General features: G+C 35.8%; 1 protein-coding gene across 1 annotated transcript in view; it reads left to right on the top strand.

Moving 5' to 3' along the window:
- LRRC66 (leucine rich repeat containing 66) overlaps positions 1-18,987 on the top strand; it is a 36,845-nt gene that overhangs the window by 10,020 nt on the left and 7,838 nt on the right. The window contains exon 2 of the mRNA XM_081304558.1: positions 16,705-16,874. Coding sequence (XP_081160684.1) covers positions 16,705-16,874 — 170 coding nt within the window. The remainder of the gene's footprint in view (positions 1-16,704; positions 16,875-18,987) is intronic.

Here is an 18,987-nt window from a genome sequence, read left to right as displayed (position 1 = left end):
AGGAGTGCAAACAATGAAGGACAGCCTAAATATTCAGGAGGACCTAGAGTCATCAGAAAAAAGGCCATATAAAGAACTCAAGGAACACCTTAGACAGATGGAATGGAGCCTTAAAGATCACATTGAAAATGAATTACATAAACAGATAAAAGAAGAAGTTAACCATCTTTATCAGGAGATAGAGATTATAAAAAAAATCAAACAATAATTCTAGAAATGAAGGAAACGATAAACCAAATTAAAAACTCAACTGAGAGTATAACTAACAAAGTGGAGCAAGTAGAAGCCAGAATGTCAGATAATGAAGACAAAATATATCATCTTGAAAAGAGTCTAGCCAACTCAGAAAGGCTGGTAAAAAAATCACAAGAAAAACATCCAAGAGTTATGGGATAACATAAAAAAACCAAACTTACGAGTCATCGGGATAGAAGAAGGTACAGAGATTCAAACCAAGGGAATGAGTAACCTGCTGAATGAAATAATTACAGAAAACTTTCCAGAAATAAAAAAGGAAACAGATATACAAATTGAAGATGCATACAGGACACCGAGCACACAAAATCACAGTAGACCAACGCCAAGACACATTGTTATGAAGATATCCAATATACAGAACAAAGAGAAAATATTAAAAGCTACAAGAGAAAGGAGGCAGATTACATTCAGGGGTAACCCAATAAGGTTAACAACAGATTTTTCATCACAGACGCTGAAAGCGAGAAGATCCTGGAACAACGTATTTCAAACACTGAAAGACAATGGATGCCAACCAAGAATTCTGTGCCCAGAAAAATTAAGCTTCAGGTATGACAACGAAATAAAAATCTTTCATGATAAACAAAAGTTAAAAGAATTTGCAGCCAGAAAACCAGCATTGCAAAGCATTTTGAGCAAAACACTACACGAGGAAGAAATGAAAAACAATAACCAAAACCATCAGTGGGAAGTGCCTCAGTAAAGACAGAGAGCGAGGGAAAGATAATCATGGAGAAACAAACTAAATTTTTTTTTAAAAAGGATAAATAATCAAACATGGCTGTAAGTACAAACCATATATCAATAGTAACTCTAAATGTTAATGGCTTAAACTCTCCAATAAAGCGACATAGGCTGGTAACATGGATTAAAAAAACAAATCCAACAATATGCTTCCTCCAGGAGACACATCTGATTGGAAAAGACATACACAGGCTCAAGGTAAAAGGTTGGGAAAAAATATACCACGCACATGGTCCTCGTAAGCAATCAGGGGTGGCCATTCTCATATCGAATAAAATCGACTTCAAGACTAAGTTAATCAAAAGGGATAAGGAAGGACATTATATACTGTTAAAAGGAACCATTCACCAACAAGACATAACAATTATCAATATTTATGCACCAAATAATGGTGCTGCGGTGTTCATAAAACAAACTTTCCTCAAGTTCAAGAATCAAATAGACCACAACACAATAATCATGGATGACTTCAACACACCTCTCTCACCATTGGACAGATCCTCCAAACAAACGTTGAATAAAGAAACTATTGACCTCAATATCACAATCGATAACCTAGACTTAACTGACATATATAGAATATATCAACCATCATCAAGTGGATATACTTTTTCCTCAGCAGCACATGGATCCTTCTCAAAAGTAGACCATATATTATGCAATAGGGCAACCCTCAGTAAATATAAAGGGGTGGAGATAATACCATGCATTTTATCAGATCATAATGGAATGAAACTGGAAATCAATGATAAAAGAAGGAAGGAAAAATCCTACATCACATGGAAAATGAACAATATGTTACTGAATGATTAATGGGTTACAGAAGACATAAAGGAGGAAATCAAAAAATTCTTAGAGATAAATGAAAATACAGACACAACATATCGGAATCTATGGGACACAATGAAAGCAGTTTTAAGAGTCAAATTCATTGCCTGGAGGTCATTCCTCAAAAAAAGGAAAAACCAACAAATAAATGAGCTCACACTTCATCTCAAAGCCCTAGAAAAGGAAGAGCAAAACAACAGCAAATGTAGCAGAAGGCAAGAATTAATTAAAATCAGAGCAGAAATCAACGAAATTGAAACAAAAGAAACTATTGAAAAAAATTAACAAAACAAAAAGTTGGTTCTTTGAAAAAATAAACAAGATCAACAGACCCTTAGCCATGCTAACGAAGAGAAGAAGAGAGAGAACTCAAATTACTAACATACAAGATGAAAAAGGCATTATCACAACAGATGCTACAGAAATACAGAAGACAATTAGAAATTACTTTGAAAATCTATATTCCAATAAAATAGAAGATAGTGAAGACATTGATAAATTTCTTAGGTCATATGATTTGCCCAGACTGAGTCAGGAGGATACACACAATTTAAACAGACCAATATCAATGGATGAAATAGAAGAAGCAATCAAAAGACTACCAACCAAGAAAAGCCCAGGACCGGATGGGTACACAGCAGAGTTTTACAAAACCTTTAAAAAAGAATTAATACCAATACTTTTCAAGTTATTTCAGGAAATAGAAAAAGAGGGAGCTCTACCAAATTCATTCTATGAGGCCAACATCACCCTGATTCCGAAACCAGACAAAGACACCTCAAAGAAAGAAAACTACAGACCAATATCTCTGATGAACCTAGATGCAAAAATCCTCAATAAAATTCTGGCGAATCAGATACAAAGGCACATCAAAAAAATTGTGCACCATGATCAAGTAGGATTCATCCCTGGGATGCAAGGATGGTTCAATAGACGGAAATCAATAAATGTTATTCACCACATCAATATTCTTAAAGATAAGAACCATATGATCATCTCGATAGACGCAGAAAAAGCATTTGACAAAGTACAGCATCCCTTTATGTTCAAAACATTAGAAAAACTAGGGATAACAGGAACTTACCTTGACATTGTAAAAGCTATCTATGCTAAGCCTCAGGCTAGCATCATTCTGAATGGACAAAAGTTGAAGGCATTCCCTCTAAAATCTGGAACAAGACAGGGATGCCCCCTATCACCACTTCTATTCAATATAGTTCTCGAAACACTGGCCAGAGCAATTAGACAGACAAAAGAAATTAAAGGCATAAAAATAAGAAAAGAAGAACTTAAATTATCACTATTTGCGGATGACATGATTCTATACCTAGAAGACCCAAAAGGGTCTACAAAAAAACTACTAGAACTAATAAATGAATTCAGCAAAGTGGCAGGATATAAAATCAACACACATAAATCAAAGGCATTTCTGTATATCAGCGACAAAACTTCTGAAACGGAAATGAGGAAAAACACTCCATTCACAATATCCTCAAAAAAATAAAATACTTGGGAATCAACCTAACAAAAGAGGTGAAAGACTTATACAATGAAAACTACATAACCCTAAAGAGAGAAATAGAAGAGGATCTTAGAAGATGAAAAATAGACCCTGTTCATGGATAGGCAGAACTAACATCATCAAAATGGCGATATTACCAAAAGTTCTCTATAGGTTTAATGCAATGCCAATCAAAATCCCAATGGCATTTCTTGTAGAAATAGATAAAGCAATCATGAAATTCATATGGAAAAATAAAAGACCCAGAATAGCAAAAACAATTCTAAGCAGGAAGTGTGAATCAGGTGGTATAGCGATACCAGATTTCAAACTATATTACAGAGCATAGTAATAAAAACAGCATGGTATTGGTACCAAAACAGGCAGGTGGACCAATGGTACAGAATAGAGGACGCAGAGACTAATCCACAAAGCTACAACTATCTTATATTTCATAAAGGAGCTAAAAACATGCAATGGAGTAAGGATAGCATCTTCAACAAATGGTGTTGGGAAAACTGGAAATCCATATGCAACAAAATGAAACTGAATCCCCTCCTCTCGCCATGCACAAAAGTCAACTCAAAGTGGATCAAGGAGCTAGATATCAAATCAGAGACTCTGCGTCTGATAGAAGAAAAAGTTGGCTCCAATCTACATATTGTGGGGTCGGGCTCCAAATTCCTTAATAGGACACCCATAGCACAAGAGTTAATAACAAGAATCAACAAATCGGACTTTCTTAAACTGAAAAGTTTTTTCTCAGCAAGAGAAACAATAAGAGAGGTAAATAGGGAGCCTACATCCTGGGAACAAATTTTTACTCCTCACACTTCAGATAGAGCCCTAATATCCAGAGTATACAAAGAACTCAAAAAATTAGACAATAAGAAAACAAATAACCCAATCAACAAATGGGCCAAGGACATGAAGAAACACTTCACAGAGGAGGACATACAATCAATCAACAAGTACATGAAAAAATGCTCACCATCTCTAGCAGTCAGAGAAATGCAAATCAAAACCACCTTAAGATACCACCTCACCCCAGTAAGATTGGCAGCCATGATGAAGTCAAACAACAATGAGTGCTGGTGAGGATGTGGGGAAAAGGGTACTCTTGTACACTGCTGGTGGGACTGCAAATTGGTGCGGCCAATTTAGAAAGCAGTATGGAGATTCCTGGGAAAGCTGGGAATGGAACCACCATTTGACCCAGCTATTGCCCTTCTCAGACTATTCCCTGAAGACCTTAAAAGAGCACATTACAGGGATACTGCCACATTGATGTTCATAGCAGCACAATTCACAATTGCTAGACTGTGGAATCAACCCAGATGCCCTTCAATAGATTAATGGATAGAAAAAATGTGGCATCTATACACCATGGAGTATTACGCAGCACTAAAAAATGACAAAATCACGGAATTTGCAGGGAAATGGATGGCACTACAGCAGATTATGCTCAGTGAAGCTAGCCAATCCCTAAAAAACAAATACCAAATGTCTTCTTTGATATAATGAGAGCAACTAAGAACAGAGCAGGGAGGAAGAGCAGGAAGAAAAGATTAACATTAAACAGAGACATGAGGTGGGAGGGAGAAAAAAAGGGAAATTGCATGGAAATGGAGGGAGACCCTCATTGTTATACAAAATTACATATAAGAGGTTGTGAGGGGAATGGGATAACAAACACGGAGGGAAATGAATTACAGTAGATGGGGTAGAGAGAGAAGATGGGAGGGGAGGGGAGGGGGGATAGTAGAGGATAGGAAAGGTAGCAGAATACAACAGTCACTAATATGGCAGTATGTAAAAATGTGGATGTGTAACCGATGTGATTCTGCAATCTGCATTTGGGGTAAAAATGGGAGTTCATAACCCACTTGAGTCTAGTATTTGAAATATGATATGTCAACAGCTTTGTAATGTTGTGAACAACCAATAAAAAAATTAAAAATTCAAAGTACTGGAAAGTTCCATGGTAAAGCACCCCCTGGTACAATCCCCAGTACCCTCACCCCCCAAAAAAAAGAATGCTCCATCCAACAACAGTAGAATACACATTCTTCTCAAGCTCACATGGAACATTCATCAAGTTATGTCACACTATGGATCATAAACACATCTTAACAAACATGGAAAAATAGAAATCATATAAACTGAGTAATTCAGTTACAGTGTAATTGAACCATGAATACATAACAAATATAACTGGAAAACTGTAAAGTCTCTGGGAACTAAATGTTTTAGCTTTCTGTCACTGTGATAAATACATCAACTTAAAGGAAAGAAAGGTTTATTTTGGCTAATGGTTTCCGAGGTTTCAGTCCATGGTCATTTGGCTGCATTCCTTTTGAAACTGTGGCAAGGCAGAACATAATGGTAAGGGAGCATGTGGCGGAGCAAAGCTGCTCACCTCTTCATGGCCACTAATCAAAGAGAGTAGAGAGGCCAGGTCCCAATATCTTGTTCAAGGGTGTGTCCCCAATGTCCTAACTTCTTTAAACCTCCTCAAAGCTCTACCACCTCCAAGAGCACCATGGGCTGGGGGCCACGACTTCAACACATGCGCCTTCCAGGGACATTCAAAATAATAATACATAGGTCAAAGAAGCCTCAAGAGTAGTTTTTAAATATTTTGAGCTGGTTGATAATGAAAATGCAACTTATTAAAATTTGTAGGATGCAGCAAAAACAGTGGCTAGAAGGAAATTCATAGAATTAAATGTACATTTTAGAAAAGAAGTAAAAAATCAGTAACCTAAATTTCCACTTTAGAAAACTAAAAATCACAATGCAAGCCTAAAGTAAGCAGAAGAAAAGAAATAAAATGATAGACAGCAAAGAAATTAAAAACAGGAAAAAATAGATAAAATGAGCAAAATCAAAATTTGGTTATTTGAAGAAATACATAAAATTGAAATCCTCTAGCCAAACTACTCCTCCAAAAATAAAATGAGGGAAGACACAAATTAGGCTAATATCATAAAGAGTGGTTATCAGCACTATTCCCATTGACATTTTTAAAATAGTAAAATTTTGTGGCAATCTGTTTTCATTTCCCTTAAGTAAATAACCATATGTTGGATTTATGTTTAACTTTTTAAGAAATTATCAAATTGTTTTGCCATGTGGCTATACCATTTTAAATTTCAAGTAGTTTTATGTGAGAATTTCAGTTGTTCTACATCCTCACCATGCTAGGTATTATTGGTCTTTTTTAATTATAGCCATACAATATTGGTGTACAATATCAGTTTCATTTGGATTTCTCTAAATTACTGATATTGAATATCTTTCTGTGTATTTATTTGACATTTGTTACATTTTTTTAATGATGTTTGCAGATCTTTGATTCATTAAATTACTGAGTTTTGAGAGTTCCTTACATATTCTGGATACAAGTCCTTTAAGAGAATGTGATTTGCAAGTATTTTCTTCCAGTGTATAGCATGATTATTCATTATCTTTAACAATGTCTTTCAAAGAGCAGTTTTTAATTTTTTTTATTTTATGAAGTCCAATTCATAAATTTGTTATTTTATAGATTGTATTGTGATGTCATGTCTAAGAAATCTTTGCCTAAGCCAATATCACAAAGATTTTCTCCTCTTATAGAAGTTTTGTAACTTCTAATTTACATTTAGGTATATGATCCATTTTGAGTTGATTGTTATATGTGATGCCAGTAACCGTTTTATTAATGTATAGTTGTTCCAGGTTAATTTGTTGAAAAGATTATTTTTGAAAAGCTTTTTGCTCTTGTCAAAGATTAACATAGGTGAAACTATTTCTGAACTTCTTCCAAAGATTCCTTGGTCTATCTTGATCCCAATACTACAGTGTATTGATTTCTATAGATTTGTAATAATTTTGAAGTCAGATAATGTAAGTCCTCCAAATTTGTTATTCTTTTTTAAAGCTGTTTTGACTATCCTAGGTTGTTTTCATCTCTATATAAATTTAGAGTCACTGTGTCAATTTCTAGAGAAAATCCTGCTGGGATTTTTATTGGAATTGTATTGAATCTGTAGATCAATTTGGGGAGAATTAACTTCTTAACAATACTGAAGTATTCTAATATATAAATACAGAATTCCCTCTCACTTATTTAGGTCTTTAATTTCTCTCAACAGTGTCTTATACTTTTCAGTAGATACGTCTTTCACATATTTTGTCAGATTTATCTCTGTGTATTTCATATTTTTTATGCTGTTTCAAATGAATTACATATTTATCTTTTATCCTACAATCTTATCAGACTCAATTCTCAGTTCTAGACATTTTTTTGTAGATTCTACAGGGTTATCTATAAGGACAATTATGATATCTGCAAATAAGAGCAGTTCACCTTTTTCTTTCCATTCTGGATGCCTTTTCCTTACAATATCACACTAGCTAGAACCTCCAGCACAGTGTTGAACAGAAGCAGAGAGAGTGGGTGTCCCTGTCTTGTTTCTAATTTTAGAGGAAAAGCATTTGGTCTTTTATCATTAAGCCTGGTGTTAGCTGTGGGTTTTTCATAGGTGCTCCGTTTTGGGGTGATGAGATTTTCTGTATTCCTAGTTTGCTGAAAGCTTTTATCAGGCACAGACATTGAATTTCATCAGATGTTGTTTTGGATCTACTAAGATGATCATATGGTTCTTATTTTTCATCTGTTAATATGGATAATAGTAGAAATTTTCAATATTAAGCCAAATTTGAATTTCTGGGATGAATTCCATTTAGTCATGATGTACTGTCCTTTTTACATATTGTTGGATTCAATTTGATGAAATTTTGCTAAGGAATATTGCATCTGTGTTCATGAGGAATATTGGACTGTTTTTCTTTTTTGTAGTATCAGTTTAAGGTATCAGAGTATTACAAACCTCATAAAATGAGCTGGGAGATATTTCCTCTTGAGTTTTCTGGAAAAGTTTGTTTAGAATTGGTTTTATTTCTTCTATAAGTGATTTCTGATCAGCCTGGTGAAAAATTATTTTTTATCAATTTTATTTTTTATGCTTTATGTTTAGTTGATTTTCTCTATCTTATATTTCATTTGTTTTCTTCTCTTTATTATGTTCTTTTTTCTGCTTACTTTTAGTTTCATTTACTCTTACAAATTTTTTAAGGGAGAAGCTGAGGCCACTGTCTTGAGCCCTTTCTTTTTTCTAACATAGACATTTTATTCAATAAATTTCCCTTAAGAATTATTTAGCTATATCCCACAAATTTTGATATATAGTGTTTTCACTTTAATCCATATCAAAACATCATATCTCCTCAGGAAGCTGAGGCAGGAAGATCACAAGTTCCAGGCTAGCCTGGGCCACCAAGGGAGACCCTATCTTAAAATAAAAAATAAAAAGTGCTAAACTTGTAGCTCAGTGGTGGAGTACCCCTGGGTTCAAAACCCACAGGAATCTGGAAGTTTTGTTGTTCAGTGCATAAATGCGTAGGATTATTATGTCCTCTGGATGAATCAGTTTCTTTGTCATTATAAAGTCATGTAATTATTAATTATGCCTGGTAGTACTCTTCTGTTCTGAAATACTATATTTTACATTATTATGGCCACTTCAGATTTCTTTTCATTATTGTAGGCATAATATATTGTTTCCATCCTTCTACTTCTTTTTACAACATTTTTTAAAGATATGACTTATATACATAAAATTCTTCCTTTCAAACTGTTTGATTGAAGAGATTTTAGTATATTCATATAGTTGTGCAACTATCACCAGTATCTAATTTTAGAAGGTTTTAATCACTCCAGAAATACACCCCATCAACATTAGTAGTCAACCTTCATATATTTAATTTTTAAAAACAGATTTATTAAGGTATAATTAACATACAATAAGCAACATACATGAAAATATGCAGTTGGTATATTTTGACACATCTGCACACATATGAAACCATCACACTCAAAATGGTGAACACACTATCACTCCCAGAAGTGCCTTCAACCCCTTTGTAATTTCCCTCTCCTACCCTTCACCATGCCTCCATCCTGAAGCAATCACTGATCTGCTTTCTGTCACTATAGACCAAGGTGTCCTTTCTAGAGTTTTATATAAATGGAATCACACAATATGTATACTTTCCCATCTGGCTTCTTTCATTCAGCATAATTTTTTGGATTTATTCACTTTGGCGTATATATCAATACTTTGTTCTTTTTTATTCCTGAGCATTATTCTAGTATATGGATATGTTATGCTTTGTTTTATTCATTCACCCATTAAGGGGACCTTTTAATTATGTCCAGCTTTCAACTACGATGAATCAACCTGCTATGGAAATTTGTGTTTGTATGGAAATATATTTTCTTCACTCTTGGTTAAATGCCTACTTGTGCAAAGCCTGGATTGTATGGTATATTTAACTTTTTAAGAAATTGCCACACTTTTCCATGGTTGCCATACCGTTTTCCATCATCAGTTCCACCACATTTAGTAACACTTAGTATGTTAGTCTTTTTCATTTACGCTAATCTAATAGGTGAACAGGGCGGTCTCCTGATTTTAATTTGCATTTTCCTAACACCTAGTGATACTGAGCATCTTTTAATATAATCATATAATCATTTGCTATCCGTATGTCTTTTGCTGAAAATGTCTTCAATGCTCTATTAAAAACTTTGGTGGCTTTTTATTTCTGAGTTTTGAAAGCTTTTTTTTTTTTAAATGTATCTTGGACACAGCTATATCCTCCTCAGAGACTACTCTCCCATTCCGTGTCTTGTCTTTTCCTTCTCCTAACAGTGCCGTTTGAAGAACAGAGGTTTTCGTTTTTGATGAAGTCTAATTCATTCATTTGTTCCTTTACTGATTATTTTAGTGTCATATCTAAAAACTTTTTTGTCTAGTGCAAGGTCTAAAAATTTTGTTTTCTTCTAGAACTATCAGTGTTAGGTGTTGGGTTTAGGTCTAACCATTTTATGTTAATTTTTCTATAGAATGCCAAGATTTTTTTTTCATATGGATATCCAGTTGTTTTAGCACAATTTGTTTAAAAGACAAACATTTTTTGTCCTCTTACAGTTATCCTATTTATGACTTCATATTTAAAGTGAATTCCTCATAGATATTTTTAAAAAAACAAGATATTATTTGAAAAAAAAAATCAAGAGCTTTTTTATCCCAACTAAGAATCTTTGCCTTATTTAACAGGTTCTTAAGTCATTACTTAAATATACCATTTAGGTTTTCTTTTTTCTGCTTATTCTTTCTGCTATTTTTTCTCTCCTTGTTTCTGTCATTTTTGCATTAGTTGTATATTTTTTAAAAATTAATCTTCTTTATCTCCATTGTATGTTTACTAGCCATAATTCTTTGCCATTTTTTGTTTACTGGTTGCTTCGGGTTTCTAATATACATCTTAATATCACAGTCTGTTTTCATAAAATATATAAAATATAATATAAAAATAAAATATAATATAAAAATTACAACTGTATTCTCCATTTTTCTTCTCCTGGCCTTTGTGCAAATACCGTAAGACATCGTACCCCATATATGCTATAAATTTTACAATTCATTTATGCTATTTTTGCTTTAAACAATTGATTGCTTTTAAAGAAATTTACATAAAAAATATTTATTGATAACTCACATAGTTATATTTCTGAATTCTTTGTTCCTTTGTATAGATCCAGACTTCCATCTGATTTAATTTGGGGGGCTTGGGATATAATCCAAAAACATAAAACCCAAAAAGTCATAATCTTAAATATCAATATCCAAAAAGAGCAAAATCCCTGAAGTCTGAAATCCCAAAAGTACAAAAGTCCCAAAATTATAATTCTGGGAAAATAATTTTCAAAGTTCTGTAAAATACATTTATTTACATTTATAAAGGGGAGTTCAAGAAACATAAAAACATGACAATATATCATAGGCTACTTAACACAATAAAATTGGCAATAATAATAAACATAGTTTTGCAAACATAAATACTCAAGTACACTGCAGCAGTCACACAGAGTTTAATAGTTACAAGTAGACACACCATATTCATAAGGAAATAGATCAAAAGAGACATGTGTAAACACTTATCATTGTGGTTGCTTATTGTGTGTACCCAGCTTTACCACTGCAGTCATTTGAAATGCCTGATAGACAACTTAAGTCTTTGACAAGATTGATCAAAAGCCAGGATGGGTCACTTCAGACTGCTGGTGTAGGCAGTCTGGCACACGTTCAAGCTGTTGAGCTTGGAGTTCTGATACTCAAGGCTGCAGGAGGAAATGCTGCCTCAGCTCTCCGTCACCAATTCACCTTCTGTGTTTACTCTCCGTGGGGCCAATTGGCTGGCGGTTTCCCATATTAAGGACATATCTTCCCCACTCATACACTCACAGATAGACTCAAAAATTGTATCAGGTATGGGAAACTGAGGCAGGAGGATCACAAGTTCAAAGCGAGCCTCAGCAACTTAGTGAGGCCCTAAGCAACTTATCATTGTGGTTGCTTATTGTGTGTATGCCACAGTCTGGCTGGGCACAAATCACTGAGCCTCCACAAAGCACTTGTATGTTCAAACAGGAAACTATATTGCCTGAACTCCAATAGCACTCCATGCACACTCCCCTGGAACTCTCCTGAAAGCCACCCACACGGCTCTCCGGCACACCACACCGACGGGAACTCCCTCCACCACACCACACCAATGGGAACTCCCTCCACCGGAACTTCCCCAACCAACCAGAACTCCCCGGAGAACTCTAAAGTAGCCCCCCCCAGGCGGACAGCAGGGGTCTGTATACAATTGAATCAATCCAGCATCATCTTAATGGCTTGCCTCTCAACCATTACTTCTGGCAAAATGCCAGGGGTCATTCCAAGGGCTCTCAACATGTGTACCCAGTTTTACCACTGAAGACCTGTTTCAAAATAAGATCCTGTTTCAAAATAAAAACTAAACAGGGCTGGGGATGTGGCTCAGTGGTTGAGTGCCCCTGGGTTCAATGCCCAGTAAAAAATGCTTCACCAGGTTTCTAGTTATTTATCCACCTAACACAAAACCACTGTGTACAATCAAAAACACACCAATCTTCCCCAGAATTTGGCTTTCTACCCATTTGTTGTTGTTGTTTTAATTAGTTACATATGACAGTAGAATGCATTTTGACATATCATTCATAAATGGAGTATAACTCCTCATTCTTCTGGTTGTACGTGGTGTGGACTTATACCAGTCATGTAATCATATATGCATATAGAGTAATAATGTCCAATTCATTCTAACATTCTTTCCCCCATAACCCCCTTCTCCCTTCACTCCCTTCTGTCTAATCCAAAGTACTTCTATTCTTCCCTAGCCCCCTCCTCCTCATTGCAAATTAGCATCCACATATCAGAGAAAACATTCAGCCTTTGGTTCTTTGGGATTGGCTTATTTCACTTACCATGATATCTCCAGCTCCATTCATTTACTGGCAAATACCATAATGTCATTCTTCTTTAAGGCTAAGTAATATTCCAGTGTGTGTGTGTGTGTGTGTGTGTGTGTGTATATATATATTTCACATTTTCTTTATCCATTCATCTATTGAAGGACACCTAGGTTGATACCACAACTTAGCTATTGTGAATTGAGCTGCTTTAAACATTGATGTGACTGTGTCCCTGTAGTATGCGGATTTTAAGTCCTTTGGGTATAAACCAAAGACGTAGGATATCTGGGTCAAATGGTGGTTCCATTCCAGGTTTTCTGAGGAGTCTCCATGCTGCTTTCCATAGTGGTTGCACCAATTTATAGTCCCACCAGCAATGTATGAGTGTACCTTTTCCCCCACATCCTCACCAACATTTATTGTTGCTTATAGTCTTGATAATTAGCATTCTAACTGGAGTGAGATGAAATCTTAGAGTAGTTTAGATTTGCATTTCTCTTGCATTGATATTGTATTTCTTCTTTTGTGAAGTGTCTGTTCAGTTCCTTAGCCCATTTATTGATTGGATTAATTGGTTTTTTTGAGGGGGGTTGTTAAGTTTTTTGAGTTTTTTATATATCCTGGAGATTAATGCTCTATCTGAGGTGCATGTGGTAAAGATTTTCTCCCATTCTGTAGGCTCTCTATTCACATTAAAATGTTTCCTTTGCTGAGAAGAAGATTTTTAGTTTGAATCCATCCCATTTATTGATTCTTGATTTTACTGCTTGCAATTTAGGAGTCTTGTTAAGGAAATCAGTTTCTAAGCTGACATGGTGAAGATTTGGGCCTACTTTTTTTTCTATTAGGCACAGGGTCTCTGCTCTAGTGCTGAGTTTGTGCATGGTGAGAGACAGGAGTTTAATTTCATTTTGTTGCATATGGAATTCCAGTTTTCCCAGACCATTTGTTGAAGAGGCTATCTTTTCTCATCATCCCATTCACAAGTCTGCCAGCACTTACAAAACAGTCCAGAATAATTCACACAGTCACCTGAGGCTGATCTCACTAAATGACTTAGATTCTATAAATAAGAAAAATACTGTGGCAGCCAGGAGAAGCTCTGATTCTAGTCTATTACAATAGGTTGTTATCCCTCAGGAGATTATACCTATCACCTTGAAGGTGACACAGTGGGTCCAAGTCTGTTCCACATGTCCCTCAATTGGGGAAGCCAGGCCATGTTTTTTTTATGGTCCTGGCAGAAGCCAAGAGAACAAGTGCTACCACATATACATGTTTGAAACGTTTGCTCATGCCATATCTGCTGACATTCCACTGGCCATAGCAAGTCACATGGCCAAAAAAATCTCAGAGGGAGGAAAAGTGTATTCTGCCCACTGGAGAGTGAATGTTTGCTGGACCATACTCTAAACTATTAGGGCTTCCACTGGGCTCAGAATGCTGGAAGATCACAGTAGTCAAAGCAGATCTCGATTTCAGTTGTGAGAAACAAGTTGTAAGGAAAGTAACTGAGACATCAAGATAGTGTTGTTTTGTTTTGTTTTTAATTTGATTGTGGGCATGGTGACTGGGTAATGTTAAGACACCTGGGTTTTGATACTAGCTCCATCTACCGTGACAGTAGACAAGTTCTTTCCTTACATGAGCCTTAGGCGATTTCATTCATAAAATGTGATAAGCCCCAGGACTTTGTGAAGAGTAAAAGGAGATGTTTGTGAAATGCTTAGAGCATAAAGAGTGTACAACTAAATAGTTCCAAAAAAATTTCCCCTCCACTTCAAAGCTAGTCATGAGCTCTCCCTTCATTGAGCCCCTAAGTTACTTATTCAATTCAGTTAAGCTCTGAGGATATTTTAGGAACCATAAGTTCAAATTCCAAAATAGTCCAGGCAGATATCATGAAAATGTTAAGGAACCTATGGAGTCTTTCACATTGTTATCTTATGCTACATTTTTCTTACAGATCCATACATTTGCATATTAAAGCATGTGGGAATATTCTCTGCACAAAGAAACCTATTTTCTCCAGGTGTTTTATTAAAAATATTTAATGATTGGCCTTCAGCCTGGGCTCTTCATTTGGACGCTTTATGGCTGAGGTGTTGGAGCAGGGTCCTGCTAGACTGAAGAGAGTGAGGGGAAAATAGACCAAAGTGCCCAGGGCCATGGGGCAGCACATAGGGACTCCAGCAATGGCTATTTATGAACCAATATGGGAATATTTTTTACTCTTATGTGTCAACTATACATGAGCTTTGGTTTCTCTCATTGTTTTTTAAACATATAGTCATGTTGGCTATCCTTAGTATTCCTATTTTTGTAGAACGTGAGTACAAAGGAATCATAGTCTCGTATATGCTCAGGCCCCCATCTGAAGCAGGCAGCCCTCATTCAGCTCCAGCCAAATGTTGTCTTATGCCAGTTGGAACTTCCAGTTTATAAGAGAAGCCAGAAATGCAAATTTTTGTATTAAATCTTTAATGTTGGTTCAGTGGTTTCTAAATCTCTGTACAGGGCAAACCCTATGCCCTCTGATCTATTGGATGTATACTATATACTCCTCAGACATTGCAAGAATCCAAGCAATGAATTCTTCCCTGAAGGACTTGATCCTCTGGTGGTCAAGTGGACAGTCAAATAATAGGTAATTTTATAGTTGAATGGTGTGCATAATAAACTAATTTGGATAACTAAGTATTTTTTTTCTTTCTGTATATCTTATTATTCAACCAGAATAAGCTCCTTAAGGGTAAGAATTCTGAGTTCTATTTGTCCTTAGCACCAAGTCCCTTTTTCATAATGTTTTGATTGACTTACTGCCCTAGGAGTCTCTTGCTTAATCCATGTAACTAAAATGAATGTGTAACAACCTACCTGGTACAGCCATTTTAATTAAGTCATCATCTCTGCATAATCAGCCAGTCCTACAGTAAGTACCTTGCAGACTGGTAGGCAAGAAATAAACCCTTCTGGAATTGAATCAATTTACTCTGATATGCGGTAGTTAGTTAAAGACAGCCACATGCTAGAGCAGAGCAGAAGAAAATGTAAATATGCAGGCGCTTCCTTGTGAGACCCATCTGGGAAATCAAATTGGGGCGATTGCTATGACTGGCACCTCATTCTCAACCTTTATTTTCAGTGCCAAACAGACCTTCTGGTTACTCCCTGGAATCAAGTGAAGTACAAAGGCAGAAACCAAACTTCAGTTTGATTATTGTGCTGAAAAACAAACTCTAGTTATGATTTATTACCTTTGAAAATGCAAGAATACAGAGGAAATGGTCATAATGACAGCAATAAGTAGTATAAGAAAGGACATGGCTACAAAATACAGCCAGATAATCTTAAAACTGGAGATATTTATTTATGTAATAAAGCACCAAATGACATATTTTCTCAGTTATCATAAGAAAATTATTCAATTTTATCCATGGTTCAATAGAATAAATAAATATTTATTCATTACCTCCTTTAATCAAGGTTGGATTTTCACTGATGCTTTTATTTAAAAGTAGTGTATGCTCATTGTAGGAAAGAACTCAAAAGTACATAAAATAATATAGTTTCCTTCCATTTCCCTCCTCCCTTCTCTCAATAATCCTGCTAAGTATAATGACTACTAATAGTTCAGTTTGTCTCCTAGGCCTTTTTTCTGCTCAAACATATAGCTGTCCCCCCACCCCCACCCCCCAAAAAAACATAGGAATCATACTCTATATAGTTCTGCAGCTTAATTTTTTCCTTCCTGTTCAGTCAACTCACAGGTGTATCTACCCATTCTCTTTTAAAACTGCCTATTATTTGATAGTATTAATACACCATATCTGACAACTTCTCAATGGGGAACTATTAATGTTGTCTTCAATTTTCCATGCTTACAAACAATACTGCAGTAAATGCTACCAGTTTAACATATATATATATATATATATATATATATATATATATTTTTTTTTTTTTTTCCTTTTAACAGGACTATGGAAACTGAAGTCATTGCAGAGTTTGGATCTGTCATTCAATGGGATATTGCAGATTGGGCTGTCTGATTTTCATAACTGCCTGCAACTGGAGAACCTTTATTTAAAAAGCAACAAAATATTCAAAATTCACCCAGAAGCTTTCAAGGACCTCAAAAAATTACAGGTTCTAAAATCATTTTTATAATACCTTAGATATTCAGACATATGGGCAATTGCATTGGAAGACTTTCCTTTGAAGAGTATTCTCATATCCTTTTTTACTGGCCATTAATCAAAACATGTAAGTCTATTTTAAAATCCCCTAAAAGAGCTGAAGTCCTTTCATTGCTTCAGAAATCAAAGGCCACATTAATGGACATGAACTTCACCCAAACAATACTCCACAGCAAAAACTGGCACATTATTTTCTAAATCAAATTAAATTGAACTCCAAGCTTCCACTTACCATTTGGCAAGAAATTAAATCTGCTGTTTGTGAGGCTGCCTCCCTAAACTGCAATATGAGTCAAAGCCCTCGGTGTCTTACATGCAAACTGGAATGCTTGGGGAGACCCCTCTGAACCACTCTGGACAATGCTGAGTTGTCAACAATTCAGACTATCTGGGCCACTAAGAGCCTGTGACCCTTTTGCTTCTATGCCAAAATTGGGCTTGAGATAATAAAAATGGTGATGCTAGTGCATTTTGTACCACACCACCACAGGCGGCATACTGTTCTAAACATCAGACATGTACTGGGGGAACCTGTGTCACATTTTGGAGCTGTGCATTAAGCTTCCTGAAGTCCTCACATCTGTGAGAATGAGGAACCCCAAGCCCTGTTCTTGGTTTGGCAGGCTTCAGCCCCTTTTCCTCCAAGCACTTTCCTCCATGCCCTTGTGCTTTGGAAAGACATTGTGAAATCTCCCCTCATTGGTCCTTTAGAAATACCAGAAGGGCCTCCAGAGTGGCACACAGAAATAACCCAGGAGAGTCTTCAGTTATAACCTCTACCACCCACCCCCATTCCTTCCATAGGCCAGTATTATTCACAAAACAATGTGAGCCACACATACTATTTTAAATGTTCTAGTAGCTGCATTTAAAAAGTTAAAATAAGCAAGTGAATTTCATTTTAGTTATATGTATTATTTAACCCAGTATATTATCTTTTACACATGTAATCCATATAAAAATTCTTAGTGAGATATTTTACATTCCCTTTTTTATACCAAGTCTTCATACCTGGTGTGTTTTATATCCCAACATGGACTACCCACATGATAATTTCGTGATAGCTACATGAGGCTCATGGTGGTTATTATTAGGCAGCACAGACATAGATAACTGCCATTTTCCTAGTGTGATGGGAACTGCTATGGAAGCATAGCCATGAAAAAAGTCTCTGGCTCCCTAATCTCTCCACCATGGAAAGGAGACTGGGGAAGCAGCGGTGAGGTCAGGAAGAGGCATTCTAGAGCCAGCTACATGGGGTTCAACCTAGACTCTGCCACTTTCCAGCCACACCATCTTGGTTATCAGATTTCTCATCTATAAAGTGGAGATGACTTGGTTCTTTCTCATAGAGTTTTGTTGAGAATTAAATGTTTCAATGCATACGAAGTTCTTAGAACAGTGCTTAGGATTTGGTAAAACTCTTTGTTCATATACACTACATATAGAAATTTTAAAGTGGCCACAGTAGTCTGTTCTGTTAATATACAAATCTGATCATGCCATTCATTGGTTAAAATTCTTCCAAATTTCTCAAGTAGGGTCCTGGCCCTGCCTGCTTCTCTTACCTCATTTGAAGCCACTCTCCCCTTGCACACTGGTCTCCTACCTGTTTTCACCGCAGGCCTTTCCCACTTGCTGATCTTTTACCTGGAAGAGCTAACTCATATTAATTCTTTCAACTTTAGGTTGAATGTCAACTCTTTAAGAAGGGCTCCAGATTAAGTCAGGCCCCCTTTTTTTCCCCACACTTTATAATATGCTATGTTTAATGCTTATTGCACTTATCCCAACAGAAACCATTTAGTTTGGGGTGTGATTAGTTGATAAAACCCATGCCCCCTCACCCTATTACCAGATGAACACTCTTTAAGTATATACATCATGTCTGTTTTGCTTTCCAGTGCTTAGCTAGGACATTTAAAAATATTTGTTGAATAAATAAATGAATGCATGAATAGATGATGATCATGGATAATTAGGAAATTATTGCTGCATAACAATTTACTACACATTTAGCAGCTTAAAACCACGCACATATAATATCTCATAATTTCTGTGGA

This window comes from Spermophilus citellus, assembly GCF_964194105.1.
Source record: "Spermophilus citellus genome assembly, chromosome: 8".
Classification (NCBI taxonomy): Eukaryota; Metazoa; Chordata; class Mammalia; order Rodentia; family Sciuridae; genus Spermophilus; species Spermophilus citellus.
This window is presented reverse-complemented; position numbering and strand designations above follow the sequence as displayed.